The sequence below is a fragment of the Narcine bancroftii genome, chromosome 12, assembly GCF_036971445.1.
Source record: "Narcine bancroftii isolate sNarBan1 chromosome 12, sNarBan1.hap1, whole genome shotgun sequence".
In the NCBI taxonomy this organism is placed as follows: Eukaryota; Metazoa; Chordata; class Chondrichthyes; order Torpediniformes; family Narcinidae; genus Narcine; species Narcine bancroftii.
In genome coordinates, this window is record NC_091480.1 from 29,354,359 (window position 1) to 29,368,040 (window position 13,682).

A 13,682-nucleotide genomic window follows, 5' to 3' on the forward strand; every position below is an offset into this window, starting at 1 on the left:
TTTATTTCAGTTTCCAAACCGATCATCAGTTCCCCTGATGACAAAAGTCACGTTTATGAATGCACTTTGGGAGACTGTGAAGACCTTTGAAAATTTAACGAGCGTCACCTTCCTAAGAAAGTGGTTCCAGGAGCGATTCAGACCATTCATTGCTGGCATTTCCCAGTTTGTGCTGAAACCTTTGCAGACAAGGAACATTACTTGTGATGGTTACCAGGCAATGTAAGTGAAGGACTCTCTTTCAGAATAATCCTCTTCTACAATTTGAATTGGAAAGGCAGCATCAAAAAATAGATGCATAAAACAAAGTCAGGAAGGAAACTGGAGAGAAAGTTCAGATTTGATGCTATATCACAGGGGCATCACTGTTGATGGTGGATTTATCTTTGTGAACCATTCATCAAAATGGGAGAAAAGTTTAGATCAATTTTGTGTCTTGTACACAGGAGCTGATTGCAAGGCATGTTGAATGAAGATTTTCTCACTTGTTCTCCAGCAGATGAAACTATACCATTGATTAGAAGTCAGATGAATAATTGTGTTACTATTTATCTACTTAGTGTAAAAGGTCTGAGTAATGGATTCAGAGAGATGCAGCAGAAGACCAGAGAGATTGTGCTCAACGTATGGATCCTTAATTACCTCGACACCACAGGTAAGCTACAAAGGTTTTAAGGGGAAAAAATACTGAAATGAGAGCCACAGAAGTTCTTGAGTAATGTTTTAACGTTTTGAACTCAGAATAATTTGCATTGAAAGTTAAAAGTTCTAGTGTAACATTTTAATGTTTTGAACTCAGAATAATTTGCATTGAAAGTTAAAAGTTTTAGTGTAACATTTCAATGTTTTGAACTCAGAATAATTTGCAGTGTAATTTAAAAGGCTGTGAAATTCAATCATGCAACCTTAAAACATTGAAAACATCTTCTGATCTCAGTAGTCCTGGATAAAAACAATTTGATGCTGTGAACTATTCCTGGTAAATGCCATTGATGGCTAATCTGCTTACCTCTAGGTTCTGGTTGCATCAGGAATACGAATGGGTCCAGAGATTGGCTTTTGAAGAACTGGGGAATGTTCAGTGCCCTTGTTCAGATAGACATGTTAACCAGGAGGAATCCAGACTTCAACCCAGTAAGTTATAGAATTGGTCAAGGCCTTCAAAAATGGTGAAAATGCAATATTTCTGACCAGAGTTTAATGTAGCAAGATAAAATGTGTTGCTCTGTCCTGGAATGTAGAGAAAAATTAAATATAAATACCCTAGTATTTTTATACCTTTTATGTTGGTGTTTGATTCATTGGCTTCAATCAAAACCCCAAGTTTAAATACATTTTACACAATTTTGTTATGACGTTTCTTTGTTTTAAAGGATTGAATGTTGATTTATAAAACATATACCAATCAATTGTCAATTTTAGTGTTTTGTTGTAAACCTGTGATTCATTTATTTTTTGTAGTCTGAAAATTGACTTTGAATGGGAGAAACAATTACATATGGATACTGCTTGTGCTATAAGAACTGTCTCTGTTATGCTAACTAAACTGCTCCAGATAGCACCATGTAACCATATAAAAATTACAGCACAGAAACAGGCCAGTTCATGCCGAACACCTTCTCCCACCTAGTTCCATTGGCCCACACCAGGCCCATAACCCTCCATACCGCTCTCTTCCATATACCTATCCAACTTTTCCTTAAATATTAAAATCGAACCCGCATCTACCACTTCAGCTGGAAGCTCATTCCACACTCCCACCACCTTCTGAGTGAAACTCTTATCAAATCATCCTTAATCTTCTACACTCCAGGGAATAAAGTCCCAGCCTACTCAACCTTCCCCTGTAACTCAAACTCTGAAATCCAGGAAGCATTCTTGTAAATTTCCTCTGCACTCTCTCGGTTCTGTTTAAACCCTTCCTATCATTTGGCGACCAAAACTGCACACAAAGTTCCAAATTTGGCCTCATTGATTTGTTTGCAGTGAACTTTGATCCAAAATGAATTTTATACCTCATTGGTTTTGATTCTTGCAATTAGTAACAACTGGTTCCAAAAGGGTAGAAGATAACATGAAATGTAAATAAGTACAGAACAGTCTGTATTTGCAACTCTGTGAGTATTGATCATAGCAGAAGGTGAAGTCATAATATTGTTTTGACAGCTGGATGCAGCGGAATTATTGACACCTTCCCAACTGGCCGATTTTGCTGGTCAGAACGGAACACTGCGAAACGCTGAGGATGTTCGGAAACTTTTCAACAGCATCACCACTGACACCGTGGTCCAGTTCATCGAAAGGTTCAACACAGCTAGACGTGAGGTAGGACACCGCTTCACTTCACATTAGGCTGACCTTAAATTCATCACGAGTACCAAGTACGTCAGAGAAACTTCAGTAATCTTGAGTCTACTAGGTTGAGAATTATTTCCTTTCTTTCGATAAAATTAAAGATCTTCAAGGGTGTTCAGAAAATTCTCAATGTAGAGTACGTGGGATTTTCTGCACCATATATGTTTGCTGCAAAGTAGGCTGGTTTGAAATTTGTTTTCATTGGTACTCTTGTTATTGAGTTGAAGCCACCACTCCCCTTTTTCACTCAACCACAATTACTCAGCCCTGGAACTTTTTTTTTCAGAACAATGTATCTTTCACTCCTGATGTCAGAGCAACATTACTGCAAGAAATTCTGAACCGCACACAGCCAATTCTTTCAAAGGCCAATAACACTGAACTTCAAGTTTGGTTTGACAGAAGGTTGCAAGATTTACTTCCAGGACTAACAGAAAGCACATTGCCCTTAATCTTTGTTACCGAGAACTGTGAAGGGCTTCAAATCATGTAAGTTTTGGGTAGCTAGGAAATTATCAAATGGAACACCACAGCATTTTGTTGCACGGAAGAGTATCTGAAATGAAAGACTTTGGTCTTTTCCCTGCAATGTCTGGTCCTGGTTGCTTCCTGTTTGAAACAGCTGGATTCTCTCCTGGGAAATCTCCACAAAATTTTGCACTCAGAGTCAAAGGCTGCCTTGAAGCCTGTGCTCCATTGCAATTGAATTGTTGCTGCTGGCAATGGAAACATGAAGGTCTCAAATCACTGCAGCAGTTGGGAAGGGTGCAGATGTCATGTAGCATTTACATGACAAGATACTGGGGTTGAAGAGTTGAAAGCCAAATTGCACCAGGTTTATGAATGTACGGAGGTTTGGAGTTTTTATATTTATGGGCGGAAGATTTCCTTGCTAGGAGTGGAAATATACAGGGAAATTAGCCAGTTGTGGCTAATTTCCTTTAGCATTCTATTAAGAAAAATATCTTTTTTTTTGTGAACATTGAAGTACTGTATCAATTTATTTTTCTGTAGAATTTCAGCACTGAGCACAGTCAAAGAACAGCTAAACAGGAGTGTTCAGGAAGATGCATATGAAGCCATATTGGTTAACTCAAAAGGTATGAACATTGTTTGTGTTCCTGGTAGTTTGAATTAGGGTGTTTTTTTCCCCATGTTCGAACTCTCTAACAGTGCTCTCAATCCTCACTATCAGTGTACTGCAATCATTGACCTTGGGTGTTTATTCTTCGCGGCACTCCTCAGAGCCAGTGGGTTAAATTTCATCACACAAGTCACATTTCTAAAAGGCTCTGCAGCCTCTAAAGCTTCTAAAATGATGGGCAGGAAATGTGACTTCCAACTGCAAGTTTGCAATCCACCATATTGGACAAACAGGAAGCAAGGCTTATCCACAACTGCAACAAGGCTTTGAATCTTGTGCTGTCTTTAAGGAGTTTGTTTGTTCTCCCAGTGAATATCCCCCAGAAACGTGGATTTCTTTTAACTGGTGCAATTAGATGACACGGGATCATGGGCTGGAAGAGCCTATTTCCATGTTGTATCTCTAAATTAGAAATTAAATCAGGGAATTAGCACTTGTTTCAGAGCTATGTAGCAACAGCTGTAGACCTGCTGGACAAATCTGACCAAACACTCCAAACACCTGTCTTCACATTTGGGTGTTCCAGTACCAGCCACTCCTCCTATTATTCCTGACCTACAATCTCCTAGTTGTGTCTGCCGACTGATTAACTTGTTCAGGGCTTGTTATCGAGATCAGTGAGGGTCTCAACGTCTACTCCCCCCAGCCCAGCCAACTTAATCTGCGAGCTTGATAAAATGTTGTTATAGAGGCACCTTGTGCTAAACTGGTATGGGACTTCCCTTTAATAGGCCTCTTTAGATTTGGAAGTTGTAGCCTTGCGAATTTGAATGGGAGAGTCTCTTGCTTAATTGACGTTTGAGTTGATTATGATAGTTAATATCTCCACTAAGTGACTAGGATTATGGAAATGGAATATTTACTGTTTTTCAGCATTTCCTCTTCAGTGTTATGAAAACAACAGTTTTATTGAATACCTGAAGAGCTATTTCCAAAATTACTTCAACTTTCTCACTCTGAAGGATGCAGTTTCCCTGATTCCACCTCGTCGGGAAACCGAGGTAAAAAGAAAATAAAAAATTATTTTGGTAAAAGCTCTTTCTGATATATTTTGTGTATTATATTCGTACTCAAATAGCTGAGCTTGCACTGTAAGTTTCTTGGGGCTTGGGTATGAGTTCACCCAGGTGCCCTACATCTCGTTTTTTTGTTTATGCGCGTGTCCAACACTGGGGCTATAATTATGCCTTCATTTTCACTGGCTTTTGCACGATCACTTTTTTTCACGTGCTGCAGTGCTATTCACTGGGGTGGAATTTCACAGCTACAGCTAAGGTAAGCTCTGTCTCTCGCAGCAACCTCTCTCTCACTTTCTTATCAATAATCCCTAACACAATTTCATCAGGGGTCATTGAATCTTGCAGCGGTCTGGTTACACGTTCTTGCTTTTAATTTGCAGTCCATTCATATTAAAAGAAGGTATTAAAGGTCTGCTGCTCTTGTCTGATTCTCACTCTGAACCCTCTTGGTGTTTGCACCACTCCAGGTGCCATGTGATGTTTATTTTTTTGTCATAAAGAAACTTGGGTTCTTTTACAACTATACTTTATTAGCTATTGTACTCATGACCTTGTGGGGGGATGCATTATGAATCTACTCCTGGCTGCAACAACTAGGCTCCACTTCCTCTAGTGATCAGGATGATCACTAACACTCCATTATTGCAGTCCTTGTAGTTCTTATTGTGTAAGGACACAACATTGGCCATCCTCCAGGCATTCAGAACGTCACCTATGGCAAAGATCGTATAAATATCTCCATCAGGACCTTGGTATATCTTGCCTTGCTTCCCACAAGGTCGTAGGATCCAGTTTGTCGGGCCTCAGGGAATACTCCACTTTTACACATCACAAGATGGCCAGTACCACCTCTTGCATAACAGCAATGTTTCAGGACTTCATTGTTCTCTTCTTTGAATTTCCTTGCATCTATGACCTTCTGCTGAGTAAATAGAGATGAGAAATATTTATTTCAGCTAACAAGAGAAATGCTTATTCATTGGCTTTGATTCACCAGATGAGGAGATCGAAAGTCAGCAAGTAAAGCTCCAGACTAAACCCGTGGAGGGAGACAAAGTGGACAATAGAGTGACAGAAGGACTTTTCTGGAGAATGGAAGAGTGATTGCAGAGAGGATTGGGGAAAAAAAGCACCTTGATGGTTGCTGTGCTCACAAGGAAATAGTGAATACACTTCAGAGAGACATAACTAAACTCCTGCCTGCGGTGGACAGTCTAGATGTAGGAAGAATGTTATATAATACATTATATTATATATAAATAATTATATAATAATACAATGGTGAGAACTCCAGAATTGGTCATTTTAGCTTGAGGAAAATGGGGAAGCCCCTTCAAATTGAGTTGAGGATTGCAATGAAACTGTGGAATTCTCTCTGGCAAAGAGCAGTCAAAGCTAAATCATTAATATAACTTAAGGAAGAGTTAAATCTGGTTCTGAAAGGGTAAGTGATCAAGGGGTCTGTGAAAAAAGCAGGAATGGAGTTGAATCACTTCTGTTTCTCTCTCAATTGAAATTCCAAGATGCTCATGATGTGACGTGACTCCTGCAGAAAATCAACCAAAAGCAAAGATTTTTGGCATGAGTGTTGAGCACGCATTCATTTGTTTTGCCTGGTTTACGTTCAGTTATTCCGGTAGAATTCAGAAATTCTCTTTTGTGTCTTTTCAGGTACTGAATAGTATTGATCTCAATGAATTGGCCAACCTACTGAGTACTCCGGGATTCGTTGACGACCAGGATATTTTAACAAAAGTGGTGCTCAGAATTCAACCCCTCCAAAATCTAACGAGGTTTTTAGATGCTTTCGCCAACGCAACCCGAGACGTAAGCTGCCAATGCGATTTCCTTTTCTCAGTTCCCAAAATGTGCTCACTGCATCGGAAGATTATTCAAGTATTCTGTACCATTTGAGCGAGTAGCTTGATGATATCAAAGTGTTTCATTATTGGAACAGTACAACCATAATAAACAGAGCACGATGTACAGCAAGGAAATTGTAAATATAGTGGAGCAAGGAGGTTGTTTAATTTTACTGCTTGTTCATTTCACATTTATCAGCTCTTCCAGTGCATGGCAACGATAATCGTTGAAACACCTACATCCCAACCAATGTGTGTTTACAAATCTTTTGCCTGACTTAGTCATATCTACATTTAGTCTCCATAAGTGATCAGTAATAATAGTGGGTTTACAACTGTACAAGAGAATTCACCAGTGTTGTAAGGATAGGGTTATAGATTACAGTGTAATCTATAAACATCAGTATCCGAGAATGCCAGCTTTATTCTCTCCAAGTCGTACTGTGATGTTCACTGTTGAGGCTAATTGTTTCAGAAATACCAGAGGCCAGGCTGTGGGAATTGATGTAAATGGATAAGTTGTCGAGTATATCGTTTTACAACAAGAACATTTCATTTTCCTTCTTTTCAGAGGAATCTTTTGGCTGCTGTACTGGAGGGTGTATGGATTTGGTTTACTGAGGGGCTCCCTGAACTCACAGATGCAGAGGTGGATGAATGGCTTAATGTCAGACTGGCCCCATATCTGCCATTTATTACCACACGGCTTTTGGTTTCCAATCGCACCCTCAGTGTCTCCTGCCTTCCCTACAGAAGAATGTATGTATATTTCTAAACTGAATGAAAATATCTAAAATTTCCTGTTAAATTCAGTCATTCAAAGCCACGCAGGACATAGGATAGCACGTCACATTCTAGCAGAAAAGACATCACAGCGATGTTCAGCAGCAAAAATAGACATGTAGGTAGAGAACAAAGTACATCACCACACAGGCCCTTTGGCCCACAGCGTTGTGCCAACCCATGTAAAGCTACTCCACAACAATCTAATCCTTCCCTACTGCATACCCATAATCCGCCCTTTTTCTGATATCCATGTGTCTTAGTCATTTAAATGTCTCTATCATGCCAGCTTCCATCATTACCCCCAGCAATGTATTCCAGGCACCAATCACTCTCTCTGACTTCAAATAAAACTTGCTTCTGACAATCTGCTAAATATTCCCCAGCTCAGCTTCGAAGGCATCCACAGAAACATCAGCAATCTCCTGGTTTAGTCTTCTCATAATGTTTCTAAATTCATCTGCAAGAAAATAAAAGCAGAAAATGCAGCTAAATTCATTGTCTGTGGAAGGCTGAGTAGAATTTATGGTAGCGTGCTTTACAGCTGGGAAAATACCCATATTATTCTGACATAAGTTTATTTTTGTCCCCACAACAACTATTGTGCAAAGTTAATGAATAAATATGAGGCTAATGTTTCCCAAATGACCATTAATCTTTTGTTACCGAGTAGTAGTTTATTATTGATTATTACAATTTCATCTGATCTATCCCTCGGACTTACTGCTGCTTGAATTTGGCTCAGCATCAATCAATTATTTTCACATTTATTTCCAATATATCCCATACTGGCCCAAGCATGTTGTTGCATTCATGAATTAAATCGTGGTTTCCAATTGTTAAATGCTTGTGTGCATGAATAATTCTACAATTGCTTGCTGTGGGAGCAGTTCAGCACCTCAAAATGAAACAATCTTTTGAGATGAATTTAAGTCCAGGCTTGTTAACTTGCTGTGGTGCACCAGTTCTGTGTGATCAGCATCATGTGTTTCCCCAGTGTGAGTGTATCTCCGTATGTATGTGCACGTCAGTGTGCATTAACATGCAACCATGAATAGCTGTCGATATTCCCACATGTATGAGGGTTTACTTTATCATTTTCCCCACTTGCGCCTGACTTTGTCATATCTACATTTAATTTAGCTGATTCTGTTTTAAGTCCGCTTCACTGCAATTTAATTTGGTCTCGAAAGGAATAATTTATTATTTAATTTTATCTTTAGTGTGAAAGCACTGAATGCTATTTACCCAAAGTTGAGCTCAGAAAAACGGACCGAAATCTACAATGGGATCAGAACTTACCTGCTACAAGGTGAAGTAATTTTTATTGTAAAATTACAAGAGTTGGCTTGCAGTTAATGTGAGTTTTTTAGATGAGAAGAGGGAGTAAGTACGATGGTGCCTGGGCTGCGATAGAATTGCATCATGAGCAGATGACTGATCGATGCAGGTTGAAAGACAACTGCAATGCAGTCTGTGGTCGAATCGTTGGTTGATGCTCCTCGTACAAAGGCTCCTGGTTTGGGGAAATTACATCCCAACAAAGGATACATCTTTAAAGAGGGGAGAAACCTGGGGAAATTGTTCAGCTGCAGATTGAATGGTGGTCATGTTTGAGGAATCCATTTTGTCAAAAAAGATAGTTAAGATAGCAGAATGTTTTAGATTTTCTGTGGTGAATGGTATGGAATATGAAGGGTTGGGACATCTAATTGCATTAATTCACCATGCAGATTCTGTTTGGTGAAGAAAGCTTTTTGAATAGTCAGGTGTTTGGGTGTTCCCAGTTGAAAGTGGAATAAACAACAAATCACTATTTGAATTTATTTAAATCCATTTCCATGCAACGTTAAAAGTTTTGAAATTGACAGAAAGCCTCTCCAGAAAACCTCTTTCCCATGTCGTCATTTTAAATTCTCAACATCTGGAATCGAAGCAGCATTTGTAATAAAAATTCCATTTGAATATTCAATTATCAATTAAAATGTATTCTGAAAATGCGTCTCAAACCATATTTTTATTATTGACAGAGATTTCTCGCTTCCTATTTCTGATCCCTAGTCAAACACGATGTGCAGAAGGCAACTGAACTGGACAGCTATTAAAGAATTATTGATGCTTCCTACCCCAAATGGCTTCCATGACAGTGAAGGGAATGCCAGATGTTAGTGTTATAAAGATAGATAGGCTGGTAAATGAAAGACCTAAGGTCCATTACATTTCATAGGAAGTACCTTCCTATCACTAAAGTGTTTTACCCACTTGGCATTACAGGTCCCAGACCAAAATGTTACAATGCGAGCGATCCAGTCCTGAACTCCACTGCTTGGTTCTCTCAATATCTGGGACTGTATTTGAGTCAAGTACCTCTCTCTGATCTTCAGTCGTTCTCTGATGACGAAACACTGGTAATTACTTCTTTTGTTCGGATTTTTTGGATTAGCATTCATGTCAGTGGAAAGACAAAGTTTTAACTTGGAAATTTGCTTGGCTCTAAACCAGCCGTTTTTACCCTTGGTTTTGGCTATGGCTCATGTGCTCAGGAGAGTTTCTGAGCCCCATTCATATTTACTTGGCTTTTCCTTACTTCTTGCCTACAAATTACATAAAAGAAAAGTAAAAAAATATGATTTCAGTCTATGGCTCCACTTAAATGCACTCTGTTCCCCGATGGGGCCACCGAGTCACCATTGAGAATGGCTGCTCCAAAACAATCCATTGCATGCATAAACGTGGTCCTCTTGAATCCACAAAGCACATGTGCTAATTTATGGGAAGCCCCTTTTTTTGGTCCAGGAAATGCCAGGATGACATTGTAGCCGCTTGCTGGATGATTTGATGTCAGAGAATGATGATTCCCATGTTTGTGCTGGTGTTGCCAAGTGGGTGCAGAGCTGAGCACCAAAATGTTTTATATCTGACATGCTGTCTCCTTCTTGATGGCTGGGTGAATTTAAATTTCATTTCACAAAGCACGTGAGGTAAATATTTCTAATTTCTGTCCACTTCTCAATAGCTTCAAGAGTTTGCAGCAAACCCAAAAACCCTGGAATTTCTGGAAAACGTGACGCTAATGGTTGAAGTCGCAACGGCCTATATTAACCTCCTGGCGAAAAACAATCCAAATTTTAATGCTTCAACGTATGTGTCCACAATTTATATGTGTAGACATTTTGTGTATTTTCAAAACTAATATCTTTCGTGTGCAGTATCACTTCAGGGAAGTGTAGTATAAAAGCTTTTTTAAATTAAGTGGTATTGCAAAAACATCAAATGAAAACTCACTATGGCAGAGGATCCGAAGGAATAGAATTTTTGGGATCAGTCTTCACGGTAGAAGACAATAGCAGCTTACTGGACTCTCAAGAGTTTCTGGGCAGTGATCATGAGAGAGAAGGTACTTGGAAAAATAAATGGTCTAAGGGTAGATGAATCTGCTGAACTGAGTGGAATGCACCCTTGAGTTCTGAAGGAGGTTGGTGCAGAGATTGTTGAGGCATTGGTAATCATCTTCCAGGAATCAATGGATTCCAGAGGAATGGAGAATCGTGAATATCACTCCACTGTGTCAGAAGGGAAGGAGAAAGCAGAAAGGAAACTACAGTGATATTAGTCAGACTTCGGTGGTTGGGAAGATGTTGGTATCAATTGTCAAAGTGAAGGTTCTGGTATACCGAGAGGAGCATCTCAAGATGGGTCCAAGTCAGTTTGGTTTCCTTATAAATATTTAATTTGCCAATCCTTGAAGGAAATCTTTATTGGTGATATTGGAAACAATCCTCACGAGAACTGTAGGATGTGGAGAGCTGAAGTAGTGGAAGATTACACTGATACTAACCCTGACTGGCATTCTTTTACAGTGTTCCAAACTCTCTGTTGTGCTTCATTGCCAATACTAATCTACTACAGAACTTGACTGCACAGCAAACATTGGCTTTAATTGGAAGGATCAACAATGTATGTGGGCGTAATGATACAACCAACACATCTACTGATGGTACATTACCTCCCGAGCAGCCAACAGATGAACAAATAAAGGTAAAATATATTTAACGTTGGGTGCTGGTGAGGTCTTCTCTTAGAAAGATAGCTGTCCTCCTGCCAAGATAGAAGTTATAATATACCTTTGTGGTTCTTTCAGCTGGCGATAGTTTTAGTGAGCAAAATCGACAACTTTTCAGTCAGCACTTTGAATACTTTGGGACAAAATGCCATAGGACTATCGTCGTCACAGGTTGACAGTATTGATGAGAACACTCTGCAGCAAGCCCTGCCAACCTTGGGCAACGTCCAAGGCTGGAATATCGGTCAGGCTAATTCCATAGTAAACAAGTTGCTGAGAAGCGGTTACCAGGTAAGCAATGAACCAATCAGTAGTTTTAAAAAATTACCAACGGGTGAATAAAGTAAATGAAAGTGGTATCTCCTGATTCTCTGGAACTGGGCAGCATGGTTTGCCTTGTGATGAGTACAACACCGTTACAGCACCAGTGACTGGGACCAGTGTTACTCCCTGGGTCTCACTCATTTGGTTCCATCTGCCCAACAACCCACATACTAATGGGGTCATCTGGTTTGACTGCTCCTCATCCCCCTCTCATCTAGTTCCACCTATCAGCTACCAGCCCTGCTCCTACATTACTTTATTCTGCCTGTCCTCTCTCACCAGTCTTAGTCCTGATGGACCGGACCTGAAAAGTCGACCCTTCTTTTGCCCACAGAAAAACTGCTTAATCTGCCAATCTTTGTCAATTGCAGATTTGTGAGGTCCTCAGGATTTTTCTTCTACCATTTTCATACTTCACAGATTCCAATTAACTACCCCACTGTGAAATGATCCTTGTGAAACTTTTTTTAATGCATAGTAATTGATCTTGAAGCCAGATGGAGAAAGATGAAACCAGCCGCAGTAACAAGAAATAGTTCCACTTTTGACTCACTAACTATTCTCTGGCGTGTGGAATGAGGAGGAACTCGTATTGTTGTGCAATTAACTCTTCCTTTGTCCTTCACTCCACAACTAGGTGAATAACAGAAGTGGTTTGTTGGCTGTGGGAACCCTGGTGTCCGGTATTCCCAGTGACGTGTTCGAACGTATTAATCCCACGGTGTTCATTAATTTAATCTCAAACGTGAGATTTGTTCAGAACATTGGACAAGCATCACAATCCATACGAGCGATCTGTGTCCTTCAGGTGCGTGTTGTAATATGTCATTCCCATGTTTCCTACGCTCTATATACTTTAATTATTAATGCTGACATATTCTCATTTTCATCTTCCATTAAATCACATCCTGTTTCATTGTAAATCAGGTGTTAAGGAATGTGAATAACCCAGTGGCAACAGTAAAGAACATTCCATCTGTTCTTGCCTCAGAGGTTCCACCTGTGCTGTTAAATTCCAACCTGAGCCTCGATGATGTAAACAATAAAGAATGGACTCCTAGTCAGGTAAATTGCCCTGTTGTTTACGAGCACTGACCACGTGTGTCAAGTAAATCAGCTGTCATTGACAAATGTGTATTAATTTAGCAATAGAGAAGCACCAAAGCTGTAAGTGCTGGAGTCTTGCAAAAAGAGGTACTGGACGAACTCAGCAGGTCAGACAACGTCCACAAGGAGAAATGGTCCATTGATTTGAAACCATTGATGAAATTACTAAAAACTTAGACCATAGCTGCTCCTGGATGCTGTCTGACCTGCTGGTTTCTTCCAACTATTCTTTGTGTACTTATTATTTAAGTGATGTTCTGAATGTCATCCCATTTGTGTGTATTAGTGTGTAAACTGTTCATGAGCCTGTTGCATCAGTTAATAATGTTATTGGTTTTGTTCCACAGTCTGCCGTGTTCTTTCCAAATGTGATCAGAAATGACACCAATTTTGAGACGTGAGCAATTCTTTTTTTCCTTTTGTTATATTTTGACTCTCTGTTGATGTCATCAAGCGTGACATTCAGTTTAGCTTGAGCCTTCGTGCAAGGTTTCTAAAGCAGGCACATTAATTTCAGTGATTTGTGTCGTGGTCAGTTTACATTATTTTTTAAACGGCTGTGAGGGAGGGCTCTTGTTGACTTCTATAGTTGAAATGCATAGAAATTCTGGAGGAACTCAGCAGGTCTCGCAACATCCACAGGGGGTAAATATATACTCTATAGCCAACATTTTGGGTTTGAGTCCTGTTCAAGAAACTGTGTCTGCAGACGTTCGTGTTTTCACCCCCCCCCCCCAATTCCCCGCAAAGAACTGAATATTTAGTCCAGATCAAAGACCATGATTGAAGTTGTGAACCGAAATTCGGAACTCTGCTTCTCTCACCACCGATGTGGCCTGGCCTGCTGAGTTTTGACAGATTTTTTTGTTCTTTATTTTATGCTCCAATTTTCGTTTAATGATCACGCTCCAGTTTATCAGCTTCTCTCCTGTTAACCCCTAAAATCTGCACCTTTCTGTTTCATGCTGAAATCTTGAAACCATACAATAAGCTGGATTTAAGTGAGAGTAGGCTACAGCAGAAGG

General features: G+C 39.8%; 1 protein-coding gene across 1 annotated transcript in view; it reads left to right on the forward strand.

Annotated features, from left to right (window-relative positions):
* The window catches only part of LOC138746975 (uncharacterized), a 199,015-nt gene that overhangs the window by 7,117 nt on the left and 178,216 nt on the right, over positions 1–13,682 (forward strand). The window contains exons 10-26 of the mRNA XM_069905734.1: positions 11–222; positions 561–655; positions 1,016–1,134; positions 2,167–2,325; positions 2,642–2,844; positions 3,370–3,455; positions 4,373–4,500; positions 6,190–6,345; positions 6,952–7,139; positions 8,387–8,475; positions 9,438–9,571; positions 10,180–10,304; positions 11,024–11,201; positions 11,305–11,517; positions 12,188–12,358; positions 12,478–12,615; positions 13,005–13,054. Coding sequence (XP_069761835.1) covers positions 11–222; positions 561–655; positions 1,016–1,134; positions 2,167–2,325; positions 2,642–2,844; positions 3,370–3,455; positions 4,373–4,500; positions 6,190–6,345; positions 6,952–7,139; positions 8,387–8,475; positions 9,438–9,571; positions 10,180–10,304; positions 11,024–11,201; positions 11,305–11,517; positions 12,188–12,358; positions 12,478–12,615; positions 13,005–13,054 — 2,444 coding nt within the window. The remainder of the gene's footprint in view (positions 1–10; positions 223–560; positions 656–1,015; positions 1,135–2,166; positions 2,326–2,641; positions 2,845–3,369; positions 3,456–4,372; positions 4,501–6,189; positions 6,346–6,951; positions 7,140–8,386; positions 8,476–9,437; positions 9,572–10,179; positions 10,305–11,023; positions 11,202–11,304; positions 11,518–12,187; positions 12,359–12,477; positions 12,616–13,004; positions 13,055–13,682) is intronic.